The sequence below is a fragment of the Pinus tabuliformis genome, chromosome 7, assembly GCF_031772625.1.
Source record: "Pinus tabuliformis cultivar Carrire ecotype Pingquan chromosome 7, CPIR1, whole genome shotgun sequence".
Lineage (NCBI taxonomy): Eukaryota > Viridiplantae > Streptophyta > Pinopsida > Pinales > Pinaceae > Pinus > Pinus tabuliformis.
The window spans coordinates 673,545,881-673,570,372 of NC_142293.1; the positions used below are offsets into that span (position 1 = coordinate 673,545,881).

General features: G+C 41.4%; 1 protein-coding gene across 2 annotated transcripts in view; it reads right to left on the reverse strand.

Moving 5' to 3' along the window:
• LOC149249255 (uncharacterized) overlaps nucleotides 1–23,347 on the reverse strand; it is a 267,470-nt gene extending 244,123 nt beyond the window's left edge. Inside the window, exon 1 of one of the 2 annotated variants that reach the window (XM_089456206.1) lies at nucleotides 22,765–23,347. In XM_089456206.1, coding sequence (XP_089312332.1) covers nucleotides 22,765–22,965 — 201 coding nt within the window. In that variant the 5' untranslated portion in view covers nucleotides 22,966–23,347. The remainder of the gene's footprint in view (nucleotides 1–22,764) is intronic. The other variant, XM_089456207.1, reaches the window with a different exon arrangement.
• Between the last annotated feature and the right edge of the window lie 1,145 nt (nucleotides 23,348–24,492).

Here is a 24,492-nt window from a genome sequence, read left to right on the forward strand (position 1 = left end):
TTTCCATGGCTTATCATCTAGTCTATTTTGAAACTCCGCGCTTCACCTTAAGGTACTGATTATGAGCTCATACCCATCTGATGGTTCGTTAGTAAGGCCTTATTCAAAGACTTGCACACATCACATTCTCATAGATCAAAGGAATCAAATGAATTTCATAATTAACTTATTCACATTTCACCAAAGGTTATGCATGACTTCCACAATCATTTTGGTTCTGGAGAAATGACTTCCGCGGCCATTTATAATTTGAACATTCTTGTTTTCAAATAACCACATCCCCTGTCACATCCTGCTCAATACAAGATTAAGCATATATAATAATAAAAATCATGTCTCATGACTTCCACAGTCATTTATAATTTGGGCATCCTTGTTTGCAAATAATCATGTCCCCTATCACATATTGCTCAATACAAGATTAAGGATATATAATCATAGAAATCATGTATCATGACTTCCACAGTCATTTATAATTTGAGCATCATTGTTTACAAATAACTAGGTCCCCTGCCACATCCTGCTTAGTACAAGATTATGCATATATAATCATACAAATCATATATCATCCATAAATCATAATTAACTATATGTTCCACATAACCATGATCATCCATAGATCTATGTGTCTCAATCCTCGATCACCATCCATGTCATACACCTATGTCCAAACTAAGATACCAAAAGAGAAAACATCAATAATATGCTCTTAACCAAAATCAGTTCTTATACACATAACCATAGATTCATAAGAATATAGCAACCAGGTGACCCAAACTAGGTTTATAGCATACAAGCATGTATATAAGTCTATCATGCATAATCTGTTGAAATTTCTAGGTATTACCCGTTAGAAATTTTATCTGTATTTATGGTTTATTTCGCCTACTTGTTTAATTACTAACAAGTTATTTAACCATATAAACACTGAAATAAACAGAAGTCGTTTATAATTTGAGCATCCTTGTTTGCAAATAACCATGTCCCCTGTCACATCTTGCTCAATACAAGATTAAAAATATATAATCATACAAATCATGTATCATGACTTCCACAGTCATTTATAATTTGAGCATCATTGTTTGCAAATAACCAGGTCCCCTGCCACATCTTGCTTAGTACAAGATTATGCATATATAATCATACAAATCATATATCATCCATAAATCATAATTAACCATATGTTCCACATAACCATGATCATCCATGGATCTATGTGTCTCAATCTTGGATCACCATCCATGTCATACACCTATGTCCAAACTAGGATACCAAAAGAGAAAACATCGATAATATGCTCTTAACCAAAATCAGTTCTTATACACACAACCATAGATATTATCATAAGAACATAGCAACCAGGTGACCCAAACTAGGTCTATAGCATACAAGCATGTACATAAGTCTATCATGCATAATCTGTTGAAATTCCTAAGTATTACCCGTTAGAAATTTTATCTGTATTCTATGGTTTATTTCGCCTACTTGTTTAATTACTAACAAATTATTTAACCATATAAACACTGAAATAAACACAATACAATCTCAACCATCTAGATCAACAGCTGAAACAAATAGACAAACACATAAGGGACACCGTTTTTTTTGGACAATCGTCCCCGGAAGAACCCAACTTGGGAAAACTAGTGCAGCAGTTCTGAGAGTTTTTATTTTTAAGCAGCTTTTCTTGAGTACACTGGGTGCCAAGCTGGCTCAACTAACAGAGATAAAAAAATCTGGCAGTACTACCTCTCTTCGAAAGCAGATATTCTGAAAGTCCACGCCACGAAACCCTCTCTAGCACAATCTGAAGCACTGCATCAGCCCTCCTGGCCTCTACGTCAGCCTGAAACCCTCTGCGTCAGCCCTCTGAGGCTCTGTGTGGCCTCTCTGGCCCTCTGTGTCACTTCTGCAACCTCTGCATGGGTGACGTAGGCCCTTCTGGCCTTTGCGCAATCACTGTTGGCCTCTATGTGGCTCCCTCTAGCTCTACGTCTGCCTCTCTGCTTTTGCACTAGTCTTCCGGCACTATCTCTACCTCTCTGCCTTGTACTCACTGCCCCTTGCTGCAACTCTAATCAGTGGTTCGATTTCTCTTAGCAAACCCCGCTCTAGAAAATCAAACTGACTGATCACTCTGGTGTATCTCCATCTGACCCTCAAGCCTCCTCTTATACATTTTCTGTTGAGTCTTCAACAGCCAAGATTACATCTCTAATCAACGGCTAAGATTAGATTTGGCTTGATCCATGTCATTTCGAACCTTCTTACCTAGTTTTATATTAATACCCATTAATATTTTTACTTTCCTAAGTAAACTTAGGAACCCATTAAAAATATTAATTATTTTAATATCTCCTTCAACGGGTAGAATTTCCCTAGACGATTTCTGGGTCTTGAAGATCTCATGTGCTTTAGCATCTCCACCAATTTTCATGGCTAGAGCACATCCGATGCTACCCCAAATCAACACTCCCTCTTAGCGAGGAATGTGCTCTAGTAATACTCCACCACTGAGCATCACCCTAATTATACAGCACCGGTACCTGTGCTGATGCTAGGCCTTCCTGCCCAACATCCTCTGCACTGCTGCATCCTATATTGTTGCCCATGGCTCTACCATTGCCACTGCTACATCTGTACGGCAGCTCCCTCTACATCCGTGCTGTTGTTGGTCCTTTCTCCCAACACTGCATCTGCATTGTAGTTCTCTCTCATCATGCTGCATCGTGCTGCCCATAGCACTACCACTGCTACTGTTGCACTGCAACTCAGTTACTGAGAAGTAAGTAACTGATCCACCCAACTACTGACATCCTTGTCAGGCTAGAAACCCTCCCGATGTTGAAGCTCTCTCTGCCTCTATCTTGTGCTCCCTCTGCGCTGTTGCAACAACTTTGTGCCTCTCGCACTGCTGCAAACCTCTCTATGCCATCCTACACTGTTGCAACCTCCTATGTGCCTCTCACATTGCTGCACTCCTCTTTGTGCTGCCAGGGACTACTGCACTCTAGCACTCTCTGTCGCTTCTACCAACATCCGCCATCCTACTACTGTCACTTCGGGGCTCCTGTAACTAGGTATGATCCAAGAGTTTGGGTACCCCAAGGATCCTGCCCCTCATCGCCTGTAGTCCTCATGACTACAGCTTGATGTCTCCCCATCTCTTCTCTAGAGGTACATGAGCACTCATGGCACAATCGTCATCATCTTCTACCTCCTTTTCTGCCTTCGATGGTGCTGCGTTGGAGTCAAACACCTCTCCCTTATTCTTCTTCCTCGAGCACTGGTTTGCATAACGCCCCAGTTCCCCACAGTTGAAGCACTCAATCTTGGAGAGGTCCTTTTTCTTCCTCTTCCCCTACTGCCCCGTAGATGCCAAAGCTGCATCCTCTTCCTCCTCTTTCTTGACCCGAGCTCCTTTGCTGCTACTTCCCATCTTGGTCAGCCATCTGATCTCTTCTTGGCGAAGTGCTGCCGACAATTCTTCCCATCCTGGAAGATTCGCTCTGCCCAAAATGCTTTGGACGAACGTCTCCCACCCCTCGGAGACAACGTTCAAGGCGGTCCTCACAATTAACTCTTGATCCAATGTGGCCCCTATGGAAGTCAGTTGGTCCTGGATCTCCTGCAACCTACCAAGGAAGTGATCTATCGAGTACGACCACAGCTGATTCTCCAGTAGCATCTTCCTCTACATGGAAGTGCCTTGATATAATGTCTTCAAGCTATCCCACATTTCCTTTGCCGTCTCCTTCTCGGCAATATGTTGGACCACATTATCCTTGACCCCATCAAGGATTATGCATTTCGCCTTAGCCATTGCATTCTCATACTTTTCATTATCAACTGGGTCGACTGAGATAACCACGGTTCTCAAGGCAAAGGCCTTGATGCGATGTCTATCTAGAACGGACAGGATCCTAGCCTTCCAAATGACAAAGTTGGACGCCCTGTCCAGCCTGTCCTGATCCCTCAATCCATTCATGGCCATCTCTCTGCTCTTCTTTTCGACTCCTCTGAATCTCTACTTCTCTCCTAGAAGTTCTCTCTTCAACTTCCTCTGAGTCTCTACTTCCCTCCTGGAAGTTCTCTGCTAGACTCCCTCAGAATCTTGATTTCCCTCCTGGAAATCCACCTACCAACAGTCGAGACACACCTCTCCGATCTCCTATGCTCCTGCAACACTGATCTAGATTTCTTGGCTAGAAATCCACCTAGGTAGTGACTCCCTCTACCTTGGTTTTGTCTCGTTAGGTATTGTTCTGTCTCGGTAGCAACAACACCCCACCAGCTTCACTCCCCGCAATCTACCCACAGCTTCCTATGCCCCAGCAACTGAAAAACTGAGCCTTTAGGCTCTGCGCAATCTTGGGAAGGCTGATTTGCTCCCTTGGGCAACTGTGTTAACACTCGTGGTCTCTACATGGCTTTTCGTGAGCCCCTTCTGCCTTCTTTTGCCTCTGCGTTAGCCTCTCTCTGGCTCGAACTAATGACGCAGGCCCTCTGCGTCAACCCTTATCTACTGCTTTCTGCCTAGGAACAACTTCTATCACTCGGGACAGTTGTTTCTGCTGCAAATTCTCCGATTCAGCTCGTGCCTTCAGCTCTCCTATGATCTACAACGCTCTGATACCATGCTGGAATTTCTAAGTATTACCCGTTGGAAATTTTATCTGTATTCTCTGGTTTATTTCGCCTACTTGTTTAATTACTAACAGGTTATTTAACCATATAAACACTGAAATAAACACAATAAAGTCTCAACCATCTACAGATCAACAATTGAAACAAATAGACAAACACACAAGGGACACCGTTATTTTTTGGACAATCATCCCGAAAAACCCAACTTGGGAAAACCAATGCAGCAGTTCTGAGGGTTTTTATTTTTAAGAAGCTTTTCTTGAGTACACTGGGTGCCAAACTAGCTCAACTAACAGAGATAAAAAATCTGGCAGTAATACCTCTCTTTGGAAGTAGATATTCTAAAAGTCTACGCCACAAAACCCTCTCCAGCACAATATGAAGCACGGCATCAGCCCTCTTGGCCTCTACATCAGCCTGAAACCCTCTGCGTGGCCTCTCTGGCCCTCTATGTCACTTCTGCAACCTCTGCGTGGGTGATGCAAGCCCTTCTAGCCTTTGCACAATCACTGTTGGCCTCTGCGTGGCTCCCTCTGGCTCTACATCTGCCTCTCTGCTTTTGCACTAGTCTTCTAGCACTATCTCTACCTCTTTGCCTCGTACTCACTGCCCCTCGCTACAACTCTGATCAGTGGTTCGATTTCTCTTAGCAAACCCCTCTCTAGAAAATCAAACTGACTGATCACTTTGGTGTATCTCCAACTGACCCTCAAGCCTCCTCTTATACTTTTTTTGTTGAGTCTTCAACGACCGAGATTACATCTCTAATCAATGGCTAAGATTAGATTTGGCTTGATCCATGTCATTTCGAACCTTCTTACCTAGTTTTATATTAATACCCATTAATATTTTTATTTTCCTAAGTTTAGACTTAAAAACCCATTAAAAATATTAATTATTTTAATATCTCCTTCAACGGGTAGAATTTTCCTAGACAATTTCTGGGTCTTGGAGATCTCATGTGCTTTAGCCTCTCCACCAATTTTCATGGCTAGAGCACATCCGATGCTACCCCAAATCAACATAATCTTATATCATTACATCAAAATCACCCTCTTTAAGTGTCACAAAACTAACCTTGCCAAGCTGGGACACTACATAAGAAGTCAGGGAAGTTTTGTTGTTTTAAAAAATTGAATCTCTCAGCGTTTTTATTGTGATTAAGCTCAACATCAGGGGGTATTCGTACCTTATGGCCATGTAACCCCCGATTTCATTCCAAAAAAAATATTTTCAAAACCTAATTCATAAATCTGAGCGATTTTTCAAATTGTTGTTGCCCACTGTGTTTGCATGTTGTCGAGTTTTGTTTTGTTTGAGTAGTCAAGAAAATTCAATTTCTCTGTATCCAAGTTTTGTGGCACTATATGTTCCTATCTCATGCATTTTTGTGAGCTCTGAGACACATTGTTCTATATGAGGACCTGGGGAACGAAGGACAAAAGTTATATGCAAAGGACAAAAGTTTGTCATGAAGTTCTAATACTCATCATCTATGTGACGTGCATTTATGATCTGAAGTTAATCTCGGGGAGGGCAGACCTGTGACATTTTTTATAAAATCATCTTGCTAGACTAAAAGTCTGTGGTATATATAGTCTATGATAAGAACCAAAAACATATGGATCATCTCTAAACTCTGTGGAAGGACTATGATCATAGAAATCTGAAGTCTATATCTATATCAAGCCTCGTCCTTGTGACATCCAATTTGTGAAATCCAACCTCTTTGTAAGCAGTGATCAATCTATGAAATATCTAACTTTTGTGCAAGTAGACCGAACCTGTGGTGATACAAAGATCTGTGGTAATTTGAACCTATGGTGACTTGTGGTCTGAACCTGTGATTGGTGTGACAAAGATCCAAACCTGGTACAAAGTTGTTACAGAGAGGGTTGACCTGTACACTTGGTAGAGCTTTCCTTGTAGGATTGCAAGGATAGTTTCTTGACGCAACCCGAAGAAACTGTGACTGAATTTGAAGACTGTAAATCTAAAGTACTTAAACTGGAGGAAGTTTATATACAAGTCAACTGAAGAAAAAGGACCAGATCTCTACAAGGTTGGATAAGGTAAGATTGAAAGAGGTACGCATAATTTTTACTCATTTGCAACCAATGACCTAGGTCAATTATATTGCATGTAATACCAAGTTTTCTAGGTCATGATGATATTACATATAGGGATGATCATTTGAAAGAGAGTGACATACTATAAAAGGGTCTACATAGATACATTAGAGATTATGACTTAATTGATATTTGAAGACTAGGTTTTTTTATCAATGAATGAAATGATTCCCATCACATAGAAAGTTTGTCAATAGCATCTCTAAGGTTTTTGCAACTAACTCAGTATGTTTATATAAATTACAATTTTAAAGAATGGCAGGCTTTGAAGACTTTAGATATTGAAGCATCTAGGTTTTGTAAACCCTAGCAAAAGTTTGAGTTAGAAAACCCTAGGAACAAAGCCCTAACTAATCGTTTCCACTATAAAAAGAAAACCTAGCTCTTGAGAATGACATCATGCTGATGTGAGGACAAGGTTGATGAAAAGGTCCAAAATTAAAAGGAAATTGACTCTCCTCAAAAATATAAGTATTTCACATCTCCTTTCTTTGATTACTAACCATTGTTATTTTGTATATATGCACTTTGCTTTTTATTCTTTCCTAGTCTTCTGATAAAGTTTGCAGGTCAAAACAAGAACTATCTAAGCCTTATTAGTAGATGGAAGAATTGGAAGAAAGTAGCAAAGCATGAAGATTTTTTTGAATCTTAATAAACGTAGATGAAGGAGAAAGCAGTTTGAAGTATGTATCAAAGAAGTCAATCGGATAGCAGCATGAAAGAAAGACTCAATAAAAGGAAGAAGTTCACCTACGTCAGCTGGAAAGAGGGAGCTCTGATTGGTTCACTGATATATTCAATTCAAGAACACATCAATTGGGTTAACAGTAATGATGCTTATAAAGATACTACTGGTGATTGAGTACTGGTATGATTTCTTGGAAGAGCATGAAGCAGAATTTGGTTGCAATGCGTATGAAGAAGATGTGAAGGCTTGTACAATTAGTTGTGAAGAAGTTTGGCTCCATAATGTGGTTGATGAACTACTTGATGACATGTTGGATTCAATTATAATTTATGATATTGATCAAAGTTGCATGAAGATCATCACAGAACCACGAAGGTCGAAGTGCTTTATGATTCAAGAGTATGATGTAGATAGAATTCGAGAAGCTACAACAGATCTCCACAAAAGAACAAGTAGTTGATGTAAGGGAAGTATGAGTAATTCTAACACAAGCTTGGGCTTGTAGTTATCTCCTCCTTGTTTGAGAGGAAGTGAGGATCTCCTCCCTAGTTGAGAGAGAGTGAGGATGGACACTGTGTTCTCCATGTGTTGCGTGCTATGGCCAGGACTAACAGCCGTAAGCCTAGTGCATGAACATTGGTAGGGAGAATGGTGGATTGGATAAGCATCAGGGACATACATTCTTGAGTCATGTATTGTGGTTAACTACGATAAACATCCTAAGTTGGATACATGGACATGGTAAAGAATGGTCCAGACGTACTTTTCCTTGGATTACTAAATGAATCTATGAGTTCATACCTTGGGAACACCTGGGTGGGGTATGTACCTTGAGAGGTAGTGGTTGCCAAATTTATGCCTCCCAACTTTGTGCTCTGATCTAGTGGAGAGGTAGAGTGTACTTGTCAAGGCCATGGTATTTTGAGCAATGTTGGTTATGATGATGTAAATCATCATTGATGCATATCAATTTGGATCCTTTCTTATATGAATATTTCAACTTGAGAATATCCTCTTAAGTCATTATGAATACCTCCTTAATTAAAAGGGAGTGTTGAAGTTGTAACTACTGTTGGTCTTCATAATGTAATCATTAATGTATTTATTATATTCAATATTATTGTTTTATTTTTGGTCAAAGTATGTTCTTCTGACTTCATGCTTATATAGTCAAAAGAGTCAAAAAGAATTTATTATAAGTCAAAAAGAAAATGTGCTTGAGTCAAGTCCCATTTGGACTTTTGTAAAAAAAGAAACTTGATTTTTAAGTTGAGTCAAAGAGTCTACAAAATGTCAAGTCAACCTGGGCCTCCAAGAGCCACCTATTCGACCTCCTAAACAGCGATATATAAAGCAAGTTCGACGCTCTTGGAAATTATTCATTCAACCAACAATAGATCATCTGAAGCAAGCGAAGAAGAGAAGAGAACCAAGTCAAAGGAAAGAAAAAGACGAAGTTAAAGACAGACAAATTCTCCAAGTTGACCGAAATTTTGACCTTGAAGCAGCTCGCACATGTGACTGTAATTTTTGTGACAAAGGGCGAATTTTTGAGATTGCCAAAGGCCGAATTTTGGCCCCCTAATTTCAGGTTTGTAATTTCAGAGATTTGACCAGAATTGGGACAATTTGACCATCATTGACTTTGACTAGAGTTGATCAGATTTGGAGGTGACTTGAAGGAGGGTTGGACTTGACATTTTGAAAATAGTTTTGGGTCTTGGTCTTGGTCTTGGATATCTCATTTTGATCTTATTCTATAAAAGAAAGATTGTTGGGTTTTGCCATGGCTTAGAGCCTAAATTTTGTGTCTCATGTCTCTTTGCTTTTCTTGAAAGACTAAACATTTGTATAATTGCTTGATGAAGAACTTTTAAGAAGTAATAAGAAGACGTTTTTGGTCAAGCAAGAAACCCTAATGGTCAGGCGGCCATGACTTAGGCGGCGCTAGGAAGAACCACACACTACAGCAAGAGACAGACCCAGAAACCAAGAACCAGAAGAAAATGACAGAGGAGGAGAGGAGGGGAGAGATCCCCTCCTATCGGGATGCGGCGGTAGGGGAAGGCCAGAACACCAGTAACTAGACGGAAGAAACAAGAAAACTAGGACTTATCCTTGGAGCACGATGGCAGGCAGGTAGCAAAGGCAAATGTTTACCATGTGCGACGGAGAAACCAAGATTCATAATCCCGATGAACAAACTGGAGCGATACAAAAGCTACATGAAAGACCACGCGCTCATATGCAAGTTCATTGGAGTATGGCCGACGGAAAAGGATCTCACCAAATGGATCCAGCAAAAATGGCAACCCCGAGGCCACATCGAGCTAAAGCTGGGAGCAAGAGGCTTCTTCACGGTAATATTCTCGAACCTGCAAGATAAAGAAAAAGTTTTTGAGAATGGCCCTTACTTTCATTATAACGTTGGATTGTTCATGAGATACTAGGAAGAATGTTATAACCTAGACAGGGAAAAAATATTGGCAAACCCGGTATGGGTTAGGTTATTTGGCCTTCCAATGGACTTCTGGGACCCGGAGATCCTAGAGGGCATAGGAAACACAATAGGCAGTTTTGTCAAAATAGCAGAAACGACAAAAAAAGGAAGATACACCTCATACACTAGAATTTGTGTTTACATGAATATAGCTGACCCTATTCCAGACACAGTTGAGCTACAGTATCACGAAGAGGTCTAGCAGCAAACCCTCGACTATGAACATATTCCATTCAGATGCAGAAGATGTCATGAGTATGGACATTTGTTTAAGGAATGCCCACTCAATATAGAAGAAGAGGAGCACAGGAACAAACAGCAAAGGAAAAACCAAGAAGACAAGGAAGGGTTTCAAGAAGTAAAAAGCAAAAGAAGACAAACAAGAGAGAATACCAGCAAAGGAAAGAAAGAACAACAAGCCCAACCAAGCAATACAAACAGCTTTGAAGTCCTACAAGAAGAAGAAGAAGATAACAATGAGACCCAAACAATGGACTATCAGGGGGGAAAAGGAAAGGAAAGCAGCACAAGCCAAGGCAAATCAAAACCCAAGAGGAAAGCACAAAGTGAACTGACAGAGAAGGAGGAAAAGGAAGAGAGGGAGAAGATGGATAACGCTATAATGGAAATTGACACAAGCAGAGGAGAAGAACTAAGTTCAGAAGAAGAGGTGTTGAGGAAACTACTAAATGAGTGGAGACACCTAGACGAAAGATTCATTCCAGAAGAGCAAAAAAGACTATACAGAGAAACATTTCAACAGTACCAAGCGAAACAGGGACAAGGGAAAATGGAAATGGTAGAACAACTAGGCCTTCAACAGGACAACACTCAAGACCATCAAAGCAAAGCAAAAGGCGGAAAGAAAAGAGGTCGAAGAAACCTACAGGAATCGATACAGATCATGGGAGAAATGTTAGTAAATACAGGGAGGGTAGTACCACTATCGGCGGTATTCCACCAAACCAGCCAAGCACCCCAATGATAATTACATCTTGGAATATAAGAGGCCTTAATAGTAAAGGCAAACAGAGACACTTAGCGGAAAGGCTAAGAAAAGAAAAACCTCAACTAATGTTGATACCAGTGTTTTACAACTCGGCCGAGTTGAAACCGAAACGGCCATTTCGGACCGAGTCACTAGCCAAAACATTGACCCGGCCAGCAACCCGGCTCGGCTGACCGAGTCATAGCTGACTCGGTCAACCCGGCTGGGTCCGTATTGACTCGGCCGAGTCATAGCTGACTCGGTCAACCCGGCCGGGTCCGTATTGACTCGGCCGAGTCATGAAAAGAACGGCTGGGCAGCGTTTTTTATAAAAAAAATTCATTTTTTTGCTGATATTTGGTAAAGTTAAGTAGGGTTTGTGGATTCCAAAGGGTAATGGTAGATTGTTAAATGCTTTTGGGGTCCATTTCCCCCTCCCAAACTCTATTTAAGACAGCCAAATGCTCTCATTTCACTCACAGCAGTCTTATGCATTTGAGTGAGAGTCTTCTTTGAGAGTTAGTGAGCAGTTCTTGAGCTTGTTTTGGAGCAGCAGTGAGGAGTCTTGGAGGAGCATTGTAGCTGGAGTGAGGAGCTTCTTGGGCAGCCATTTGGAGCAGCATTGAGGAGCTGATTCTTGGAGCAAGATTGAGGAGGCAGTTTGTGCCTGGAGGTATTTTTTTCCACCTCTATAAATCTATTTTTACTTAGTAAATTTTAGGTGCATATCAAGATAGCTTAGAGAGTGTTTTTAGTCAAATAAATGAACATTGAATCAATTTTATTTTATTTTTTTCATTTTCAGATTGTTTTCCTAGTCAAAAAATGGCACCTAGAGCAAAAGATCCTGCTTGGGCATATGTTGAAATGGTTGATAGTGAGATGTGTTGCAAGTTTTGCCATAGGAAAATTAAGTCAGGTCCTGGGGGGATTCATAGGCTGAAACAACACTTGGCAGGGATTAAAGGCAATATTACTCCATGTCCCTCTGATCAAATTGGGGAGATTAGAAAGAATTTGTTGGAAAGCTTTGAAAAATTTAAAGAAGAAAAGACTAGGCAAAAAGAGATACAGGCTGAAATTGGGAGGAAGAGGGAGATACAAAGAATGATGGCTGCCAACCCCCACTATGAGTTTGAGGGTTCTTCCTCTATCCCTCAAACTGATGCATTAAACCCTTTCCGTTATGTTCCTCCCTCTTTTGCTTCTGTTCAAGATAAGGGAAAGGGTAGAATGAAGGGTGATGGGACTATCAAAAGTTTTTTCACTCACTCAGGCTCCTCTCCATCAGATGCACATGGTCCTGAAGTTAGTATTAGTAAAGGTCTTGCTCAGCCCACTTTAGATGACCATTGGAAGAAAGAATTGAGGGAGACTGCTTGTGACTACATAGCTAGATGGTGGTATGATGCTGATATCCCCTTTAATGCTGCTCGTTCACCATATTATGAGCCTATGTTTGAGGCCATACATGCTGCTGGAAAAGGCTTCAAAGGCCCTACTATGCAAGAGCTAAGGGGGTTTCGTTTGCAGAAAGAAATTAAATCAATTAATGAGTATTTGCAAGATTTCAAGGAATCATGGGCAAGAACAGGGTGTACCATCATGTCAGATGGATGGACTGATCAAAGAAACCGTACCATCATAAACTTTCTTGTCTTCTGCCCACAGGGAACCATGTTTTTAAAATCAGTTGATGCATCTGATAAGGTAAAAGATGGCCACTTGTTGTTTCAGCTATTGGATGAGGTTATTCAGGATGTGGGGGTGGCTAATGTTGTTCAAATCATCACAGACAATGCCTCTAACTATGTTCTTGCTGGTAGACTGTTAGAGGAAAAACACAAGACCATCTTTTGGACCCCATGCGCTGCACATTGCATAGGCCTCATGCTTGAGGATATTGGAAAATTAGATTGGGTCAGAAACACTGTAGATAATGCCAAAAGCATAACAAAATTTATCTACAATCATACACTGGTTTTGAGTCTCATGAGGAAACACACTGGAGGCAAGGATATTATTAGGCCTGCCATCACTAGATTTGCTACACATTTTTTGACATTGCAATCTATGCTTTCCCAACATAGAAACTTGCAAAAGATGTTTTCCAGTGATGACTGGAATCAAAGCAGTTGGTCTAACAAACCAGAAGGCAGAGAATTGAAAAGGAAAGTCCATGATGAAACTTTTTGGAGAAAGGCAGCAGAGATTGTGAAGCTTGCTGAGCCACTAGTTAAGGTGTTGCGGTTGGTGGATGGGGAAAGGTTGGCTATGGGCTTCATTTATGAGGCTATGGATCAAGCAAAGGAGCAAATAAAGACAGCATACAAGGATAGAGTGGCAAAGTATGGGCCCATTTGGGCAATCATTGATGAAAGATGGAACAATCAACTCCATCGCCCTATACATGCAGCTGGGTATTTTTTGAACCCACGGTATCATTATAAAGCTAAGGAGTCAGGAGCTTTGAGGGGGGAGGTCAGAGATGGACTGGTTGATTGCATTAAGCGCATGGTCCCATCGGAGTCTGATCAGCTGCTGATACATCAGCAAGTCACATCCTTCAGCAGGTCACATCCTTCAGCAATGCAACAGGTACCTTTGGGAAGAACCTAGCAAAGATTGCAAGAGAAGCAGATGAGCCAGGTAAACAAAAATTTCAATTTTCAATTTCTTAATGGTTTTACTTTTTTTATTAAAGTTTGTTAAATCATTTATAATTTGAAAGTTAGATATAATTTGTAATTTTGTTGAGCTTCAGCCTTCATCTAACTCATAATTCATTACACTCCTATGTTTTTTGCAGCACAATGGTGGGAGGCCTTTGGTGGCCAGTGCCCTGAATTGCAAAGGTTTGCAATTCGTATTTTGAGTCAAACTTGCAGTGCATCTGGGTGTGAGCGCAATTGGTCTGTCTTTGAGAGGATTCACACAAAGAAGAGAAACCGTTTGGAGCAAAAACGGTTGAATGATCTAGTTTTTGTCCAATACAACCTTCGGCTCAGACGGAACCAATTGCTGAACAAAAGACCTGATTCAGATCCCATTGTGTTGGAAGACATTGATCCAACATCAGATTGGGTAGTGGAGAGTCGTCTACCAGAGTTTGATCCTGATGAGGATCTTGAGATTGATCAACTTGATGTTGAACATCCACTGCAGCCTGTTCAGTTGAATGCAGATCCCGATCCACCAGCCTCAGTCTCACAGCCAGCTAGTAGGACTCCAGTTGTAGGTGCTTCGCCTTCCTCTGCTCAGCCACGACAGAAGCGCAGCCGCATTTGTACTCTATCTCAGCTTGCATCTGCTGCACAACCTAGTGGTACTGGCACCACTTCTACAGTTGCAGTTGGAGACGATGATGATGAGGAGGAGCCATGGGGCCCCTTGTCTGACTCTGATGATGATGATCCAGAGATTGGTCGAGATGATCTTGGCTCCTCTGGCAGTAGCTACTAGCCTCCTTGGTTATTTGTATTTTGTTTTGACTCTTGAGTCTTTGATCATGTATGACAGACTACAGTTGACTATGTATTTACTATTGCCATTGGGTACCACCGTACCATTTTGATATAATGGATTGGTTCATGAGCCTACTTTGATCATATGTTGTCTTCCATGTATATTATAATGTTGTGTGTTTGGAAACTTGAATGAAAATCTTTAAAATTATGTTTAAAATATTTAAAATTATGTTTTTTTATAAAAAAAATAAATATTTAATGTATTTTTTACAACGACCGAGTCATTGAAATCGAGCCGGCCGAGTCATTACCGAGTCGGAGTCCAAGTCGGAGTCGATCCTCGGCCGAGTCCGAGTCCGAGTCCGAGTTGTAAAACATTGGTTGATACAGGAAACAAAAATTTCAAGAAGGAAAATGGAGGAAATCCTAAATAAAATAAAACCGAAATATGAATGCATGTCCATAGATGTGAAAGGCAGTGCGGGAGGTATAGCAATACTATGGAACCCTGCAGAGATTACTGTAGATTACTGGATAGGCATGAAAAGAATACTCACGGGACGATTCCGGCTAATCGGAAATAGAGAATGGTTTCTAGTCTCTGCAGTATACGACCCTCATACCCCAGCAGAAAGAGGAAGCTTCCTCCTCCAACTACAATAGCTTGGAAAACTCCACGAGAAGAAACTGTGGATGATAGCAAGGGACTTTAACTTGACAACATCAATAGAGTAGAAGAAAGGAGGTCTGCAAAGAGAAGAGCCAGAGATGGAGAGGTTCAGGGACCTTCAAGCAAAACTGAAATTGGTAGATATTCCAACCATAAATGGAAAATATACGTGGAACAATCGAAGAGGAGGGAGCAGACAAATAGCATCCAGGTTAGATAGATTCTTAGCAACAGAACACTTCATTGGAAAATATATTTTCTATGAAGCAACAATCCTCCCGTGTCTAGGGTCGGACCATTGGCCCATTAAATTAGAAATAGCTATGAATCATCAGAACCAGAATAGACCCTTTAGGTTTGAGGCATTTTGGCTAAGAGAACCCACCTTTATCGATAAAATGAAGAATTGGTGGAAGGAGACTGAGACTGTGATAGAAGGAAGAAACCAAATGCACACCCTCCAACTCAGATTAAAAGACTTAAAAGGAAGGATAAAGAAATGGAACAGAGAAGAATTTGGAAACATCCAGAAGGAACAAGAAACACTCCAGATAAAGATGAAACAAATACAACAGAAAATCATAGAGGAAGGAAGAAGTGAAGAGCTGGCAGAAGAGGAAGGACTGGTGCTAAATAATCTGGAAGAAAGGAGAAAACAAGAGGAAATCCTTTGGAAACAAAAATCAAGAATCCAATGGCTAAAAGAAGGAGAAAGAAACACGAAATTCTTCCATAAAGCAATGGTACAACATAGACAGCAAAACAGAATCTTCTCCCTAAAGGACCAACAAGGCAACAGGCTAACTCAGAAAGTTGAAATGGAGAATCTGCTGGTACAACATTTTAAAGGGCTCCTGACAGAACCAAATATCAGAAGGGAGGACAACATCTGCAAAATTAGTCAACATATCCCCAAACTTGTAACTAGAGATCAGAATTTGGCTCTCCTAAGAGTCATAACGAAAGCGGAGGTGGAGGAGGTAATCAAAAAGATGGCAAAGAATAAAGCACCTGGGCCTGATGGATTCACTTCAAAATTCTTTCAAGCTACGTGGAACTTCATGAGCCAAGACATAGTGAATGTAGTAGAAGAATCCAGATGCACCAAAAGAATGCATCCGGCCCTGAACGCCACATTCCTAGCCCTAATACCAAAGACGGAGCACTCGGAAGAACCATAAGAATTTCGACCTATAGCGCTCTGCAATGTCATATATAAAATCTTAGCTACAATAATGGTGAACCGACTGAAACCAATACTGCCTAGGTTGATATCCCAGGAGCAGACAGGGTTTGTCAAAGGCAGACAAATAACAGACGGCATAGTGGTAGCACAAGAAGCAATACATTCATTGAAAAATTCAAAAACCAAAGGGATGCTGATAAAATTAGACTTAGCCAAAGCTTATGACAGACTAAATTGGGGATACCTCCAAAAAATCCTAAAGGCATTCGGCTTCAATGACAGATGGATAAGTTGGGTAATGTCAATGATAACCACGTCAGTTCTGTCAATACTACTAAATGGATCACCTACAGAAGCTTTCAATGCGTCCAGAGGGCTCAGGCAAGGTGACCCACTATCTCCGTTCATGTTTATCCTCGCAGCTGAAGGACTAGGAAGACTAATAAAAGCTAAAGTATTCAACGAACAATTTAAGGGCCTAAGACTCTAGGGAAATGATCTCCCTCTAACCCACCAGCAATTTGTTGATGACGTCATGCTATATGGACAGGCAACACTCAAAGAAGCAAAAAAAATAATGGAAATTCTCACAGACTTCACAAGTGCCTCTGGGACAAAGATAAGTAAAGAGAAATCGGATATTTATTTCTTCAATACCCCTGCATCCTCCCAAGCCTTCCTGGCAAGAACCATGGGATTTAGAATTGGGAATTTCCCTACAAAGTATTTAGGTATCCAGTTAAATGACCAGCAAAACAGAGTGGCCAACTGGAGTACCCTGATGGGAAAGATTCAACGAAGAATGCAAAACTGGACATTCAGGGCGTTGAATACCCCGAGCCGCATCATTCTACTAAAATCAGTGCTTCAATCCATCCCGATATACCAACTTACCAGTCAAGCCACCCCTAAAACAATCTGCCAGAAAATGGTAGACATGTTTAAAAAATTCTTATGGCAAGGGCCTAACACGACAAAGAAATGGGCGCTCCTATCCTGGAGCTGGCTGAGCAAATCCCTAAAAGAAGGAGGACTTGGTCTTCGAGATCCTTACATCCTGAATCAGGTAATGGGGGCAAAGTTGTGGTGGAGATGGACACAAGGAGGGGAAGACCTGTGGAAAAAACTATGGGAGAGAAAATATGATATGCCTGATTCCCTAAAAGGAAAGTTGAGAACTCAAAATGAGAAAAAAAGCTCTACAATATGGAATCTGGCCAGTGCCAACAGAGATTTGATCAGAGAGCATAGCTTCTGGGCAGTTAGAGGAGGGAATAAAGCCAAATTCTGAGAAGAAGCGTGGAAACAGAGAGAAAGACTCAACGACCAGCCGCAGCTCAAAGAGATCCACCAATTCAACAGCTTATATGAGGGCGACACAATACGAAATTATTGGTGCCTTGAACCAGAAGGATACTGGAGAAAGTGGAAACAACAAGAAAACTGGCCAGAAGCGCCAGCAACACCCCAATGGGAAATCTATGAAAAGGAAATGGCAACAAGGAAAATAGTGATAAAAGAAGGGTCGGACACTCTAAGATGGGGCCATAGAATCAAAGGTATGTTTACAATAGGAGAAGGCTACCAAATAAAAGCAGAACACAACAGACATTCAAAAACAAAAAAATGGGAAAGCATATGGAAAACAAAAACATGGCCAAAGGTAGCGTTCTTTACCTGGATCCTGAGCCATGGGAGAGCACTAACATGGGACCAACTGAGAAAAAAAGGAATGCAAGGCCCATCGAGATGTGCCCTCTGCAGAGAACAAGAAGAGACTATAGAGCACCTAACCAACGCCTGTAAAGTTAGCGTAAACCTGTGGAAACAACATCAGCAAATATTTGAAATTAGCAACAGAAATATAAATAGCATGCAAACAACGATAGAGAACTGGAGGAAAAAACCTTACCAGAACACGATTCTAAACAGGGCATGGAGACTCTCGCTAGGCTTTGTTCTATGGAATATATGGAAAGAACGAAACAGACTGATATTCAAGGAGGAAGGTAGAGCAAGAACAGAGATATGGAACCAAATTATCCAAAATATCAGAGAGACCATTCTAACCGAGAGCTGGTTTGAGGAGGATTGGAAAACTAACCCAACAAAAACAAAAATAATGACACGCCTGAACCTAAAGCCAAGCATGACGCACAAGCCAACCAGGAAACACCAAAGTAATGAGGCAGAGGAGGTCAACCACTTCAGAAGACCCCAGAAGGGGTTCATCAAGTTAAACTTCGACAGGGCTGCGAAAGGGAACCCCGGCGAGGCAGGGACTGGCGGAGTATTCAGAGATGACAGGGGAAGGACCCTCAGAATCTATGCGATGGACTGCGGTAACACTACAAACAATGAAGCAGAGCTTCATGCACTGAAAAAAGGGCTGGAAATCACAATAAGAGAGAAATACCAAAAACTACAAGTTGAAGGAGACTCGAAAATGGTAATTGATATAGTCAAACAGCTACAGCAAGGAACCCAATCGGAGAAGATTAGCCGTAGCTGGAGAACCGCTTGGTTGGTGCAGGAGATTGGCAAACTCACAAGACAGATAGACTACATCCTTCCCACCCATGTGAGAAGGAAAGGCAACGCACCAGCAGACAACCTAGCAAACTGGGGGAGCAGTCATGGAGGAAGAACCTTGGACGCAAACGAGGAAGAGCTATCCCATATGGAGGAGATGGCAAACTTAGTAAAAATCCTAGAACAAGACAAAGGAGGAGAGGGGAACCCCCGATCGGGGGACAACACAGGAAATCTAGAGGGACCGGGGAGATGTGACCGGGAAGGGAGAGGAAGAGGACAAGTGGGGGAATGGACAGATGAGGGAAATGAAGTGAGCAGACAGGTAAGATGGCAAGTGACGGAGCAGGGCAGAGAAGGTACAACTCCCGAGAGAATGAGGGCGGTGACGAAGGAGAATGACAGTGAAGAGGGCAGGGCAGTGAGCAGGGGGGCGGGCAGAAGGATGTCAGCAAGTGGCAGGACAAGGATGGCACGTACACGACAAGAGTAGCCGGGAGAAAGTGAGGATTAATGAGAGGAGATGGCAGCTAGGACAGAGGGGCAGCATCCCGAGAGGATGGCGTAGGGATCAGCGCAAGTAATAATGCCAGACAAGTGGCAGTAAAGGTAAGGGACAGGAGGGAGAGGGGCATAAAACTTAAAGGAAATCAGGGCATAGCTAAACGCATGCAGACGACAGAGACGAGAGCTGGAGAGAGGAAAGGTGGTCGAAGAGCAAAGATCCAGCCTGCGGACAAAAGCGGCATCAGACCTGCAAGTTGGTATGTAGTTCCACTCTCCCCCAACCTCGTTAGGCTCAGGATTAATTTTAGTAGGAATATAGGAAATCTGAGATGGAACAAGAATAAGTCTGTCAAGAAGGAAACCAGACCCTCCTGCGACACTGATGTAGACAAAATAGAAGTGCTTGTGAAAACTCGGGGTAGGGAGATAAGGTGGGAGGGTCTCGAACCCAGGAAGGGAGAGGACTATACCATGGTAAAAGCTCGAAGTAAACCCAGACAGAGCGTGACTATAGTCATCCCTGTAGGAAACGATGGGAGGGATACAGAAGGCAAAAAGGAAGCACCTCGGGGGAAAAAAACCAAGGAAAATAGAGAACCAGGGAAACAAGAAACCTTTAGGGGAGGTATTTAGTACCAGCACCCTGAGGGAAGACGTAGACAAACCAGGGAGACCCCGGGAAGGGAGGAACAGAAAACCGACCTTATCTGGGGAGGAACCCATGAGGATGGCCAAAACAGACAGGCCGCGAGCCGACTGTTGCCATGGAAGGAAAACGGTAAGAGATCCAAGAAAGGAACGAACCCATAACAAGGAGAGGAATGGCGACATTTCGACAAAAATCCCGAAGGAAACAAACCCTGGAATTGGAAAGGAAATGGGTAAATGGGAAATAGTTTTGATTTACTATTATAATTCTGATAAATGCAATGGCTTTGTGATAGGTCTCACCTCATACTGAGGACAGCACAGCGAGGAGAATAGAGAACAACGAGAAGAAGACAGTTACAGACAGGCAGGGAGTAACATGGCCCCTAGGAGAGGCAAGAGAGAAAACAAGAAGGAAGAAGGAACAAGCGGGTCAAACAGGAAAAGAGGGAGGAAGCCAGGCAGTGAACACATGAAAACTCTTATTGACGCATATATGGCAGGGAACCCGCCGGACATCAGAGCCCAAATTGCTGGTTGGGAGAGAGAACTGAATGACAGCATCAAGAACCAGGACATCCCCATGGAGGAGTGGGAAAGCATGGTTCCTGATCCAGGGAATTCTCATGGTCATCACTCCCTATTCAGGCAAACCATACAGCAGTATTGGGTAATGAAGAATGTGGTGGCACGGGCCATGACCCTGAATTGAGAACAAGCAACGGGTGATGGAATAGAGGCATAGGAGAAAAACAAGGAAAAGGATCCAGTCAGGGCTGAACTACTCAGGGAAATAGCAACAGTTCAGATACAGACCTATAGAAATAACTTGGCCTTGGGAAGAATTGAGCAGACACTAAAAGATATGAAGTGGAGAATTGAGCAGAGGAGCGAGATGCCCGGCTCTAGTGCCAAAGCGCCAGCCCCAGTAATATCCTCGGATGAGGATTGATGCAGTGGTCCAGTTCGAATCTGATAAAATTTTGATGAAATGCATTCACTTGTTTAATTTGTTTTATCTGAGCAGTAGTATAGACAGTCAAAACAATGTCGCTAGATGGATAGCAAAAAACCTTTTTAAATTTTGGACAGGTTTTAATGCAGACAGGTGGCTACCTAGTTTCCTTCGGGCAGGTAAGCCACCTGGAACAAATGGAAGTCTATGATTTTGGAAAAGTAATATAAATAGAGGAAGCACTGCCAAGTTTACAAAAAAAGAAGTAATAAGAAGACATTAAACATTCACAAGTAATTATCAAGATAGAGAAATCAAGCCTAACCTCACTACACTTGGTTTCTCAACACATAAGACGCAAGGTGCATAGTGAGACTCTGCACTAGGCTACTAGATTTTGCGGTAACAGACCACATATAAAGTTAATATTTATATAAAACAAAAGAAAAAGAGAGGCTTGTGGCAGGGTCACATATGTGGTGATTGTTTAAATATTGAGGGAAATATCTTGATGTTTTCTAGTTGCCTGGTTCATGCAGGAGGATTATGTCATCACCAAGTGAGGTTGAAGTATGCATACAAAATCTGGAAAAGCATGATGATGATATCTTCAAGAAGTGATTCTTGAGAAGAGATTGGATTGCTGTCGATCAACAAGGTGTTTGTCACCTTTGTACGTTCATGTAGTTATATTTAAGTTGTAAAAGGGTGTACAATTGTAAGACATAAAGTGGCATATATAATGCTTGCGTTGGCAATACGTCAGTAGGGAATGGATGTAATGGTGACATCCGTTTGGCTCTTGAATTTTTTATGATTGTATAGACCCAATAGGGAGGTTGTTCACTTGTCATCGACTTGTCAACACGTGTGAGAGAGTATTTCATTGGCTGTGGACACTAGGTAGCCTTCTAAACCTCTATTTGGGTCAAGAGTAACCATATTATTTACAGCTCATGACATGGCCTTTAACTTCAAAGGGAGCATTTGTAGCTGAGAACCAGAGAAATACTTCACCTAGAAAAAATAAGGGATTCACGACAAGTACTCATTGTGTGGGGAAGCATTGAAACATAATGCCGTGCTGCGGGATAAGTGATTGTGCAAGTTTGATAAATGAGGGAGTTACATGCATGATGAGGAATATGCAGCAGTAGTGGTGAGGAATATGCAGCAGTGGTATAGCTGTTTCAGTTTGACTTCCTAAATGCATATCCTTTGTATCATTAATCACACACAGGAATACAGTGTTGTTTTGAGAGAGGAGTTTTTACAAGTCTTTTTTGGTGGGGTGCTATTCTCCTATATAACGCCGGTGTCATATTTTCTTCTGTGACTTGGATCCTGTCAGCCTATTGTGCATGCTTGTTTAGAGAGTAGGGCTAACATTGGCATATGTTTATGCAATTTCCTGTATAAAGGAATTTTTTTAACCAAAACAATAAACATCAAATGCCTTCACAATTACATAGAAGGGTAAAGGCAACATTTTAGGTCCTAGTCCTGACTCCTAGGCAGCACGCCAGATTTTGGTATAGATTACAGGGTGTACATAGAATGCCAATTTCAATGTCTATAAACTTAATTTTCCAATTATTGCCAATGTTTAGAGGTGATGCCAGTTTAAACTGTAAGACCAACAAGTGTTATACGGTTTACTTGGCATTACACCCAAATACAATATTGCATTCAATACATACAATAAAGAAGGAAACGTGAACGCTATCTATGCAGCCAACCTAACTCCATGGCTGGCTTGAGAGGGCACGGAGTTTAAAAGGTATTTATTGAGGACCTAAACCTCGAATAATACCAACTTCAAGGAGAATTGTGTATATACAGACCTCATTGCATATTCGTTCCTGTGTTCTGAGCAAGAATGCCTCATACTCCTCCTTGCTGAACGAGTGGGTATCCCTCTTACTGGCCATCGCAACCGAATTCACACACCTTCTGGGCATCCCGAGACTACTTTTAAAAGTATTACTCCGCCGCAAAGGTCGAGGAGCGCAGAGATGAAGGCAGACATAACATTGCATTGTCATTACTAAAAGCCTGAACGTCTCCTCTTTATTCTTGTATTAAAATTCAATTGCTCCAATGCAGTCAGGTCCCGTTTCCGCCAAAGTCGGGCTGGTTAATCGCTATCACAAGAGTGTACCTGTTGTCAACTTTCGACCTTTCTTGCAAGGATTTCAGACATTTTTGTGAAGATAAAACTGCACTGAGAGCATTTCAGATATTCTTCTCCATCTTACACTATTACGCACATGTTGAATTCCTGCAACAAGTGATTAGCCCACTAGTGCGAGCACTGCACCAGTTGAAGCACATTTCGCGAAGCAACACGTGTCAGAGGATGGACATTTATTGGGCGGGTATTCACGGACGGGAAAGAGTAGGATGAATAAATTAGCGGATTCCAAAAATAATTACTAGTTAGCCATTCGTTAAATCGGGCACCTATTACAGTACAATTTTCCCCTTTTTGATTTGTTAGTGTGGTGTCCTTTATCCGTTTCTTTTAATTTAAATCTTTTGGTACTGAAAAAATAGAGGGCCATCGCATTTTTTTGTTCTATGCCGTATCATTTTTCCCTTCAATTATTTTGTATTTGTTCTATGCTTTATCATTTGTTCTATGCTTTATCATTTTTTCCTTTAATTCTTCTGTAATCATGGCGTTGTGTTAATTTTATTTCCATTGTTTTGTATTTAGGGTGGTGTGTTAATTTTATTTTATTTTATTTTGACAAATTTGGTTGCTGCAGATGGACTTTTTGTCTGGCAGTCTTGATAATTTTTCCAGTGACTTGTTCACCTTTGAACTGGTACAAAGACTCACCAATGTCTTTGTAATATGGGAATATATCTCACCCCATGTGTAAGATTCAAAAGGTAACTAGAAAATCTCTTGCATTCTAATATAATCAACAAATCTAGAAGGTAGAGCAACAAGGTATACATGTTTCCACAACAGGTTCTTGGAGTCTTTGACCTCATAGATCCGCTGCATCCAGTCTCTATGGAAATCATCAAACTGTGACATCTTATGGCACTTGAGGTTCATCGGGATAACCTCATGTTTATTTGCTTCTCTATCTCACTGCCGCACCAATGCTCCAGAATCATTGATGTCAATGCACCAATCATATTGCTGATGACAGTGCCATCTGGATTGTGAATAACATCTCCTTTCTCATCCTTGAGAACTTCTGCTTCCATGGTTTCAATGAGTTTAGGAGAAGATTCAGTCTCCCACCACTTGAGGAGAGTACCTGTAAAACATTGAATGATAGTTCTACAAGCATCTATTTCAGATTTGCCTTTGAGACACATGAGCTTATATTCTGTATACATCAAATCTATCATTTGGCGGACTTGGCCAATGCTCATGTTATCAATGTTCCATTCTCTGTGAGAGTCAGGAAAGAAAGTATGGGCTTCAAGCAATTTTCCTTTTCCTTCAATATCAGGAGCAGAATATCTGGAAAATCTATGTTCTAGAGGTTCATAGATTGGAAGAATCTGTGTCTCTTGTGATTTCTGCTCTGGTTTTGTTTCTGTTTCCT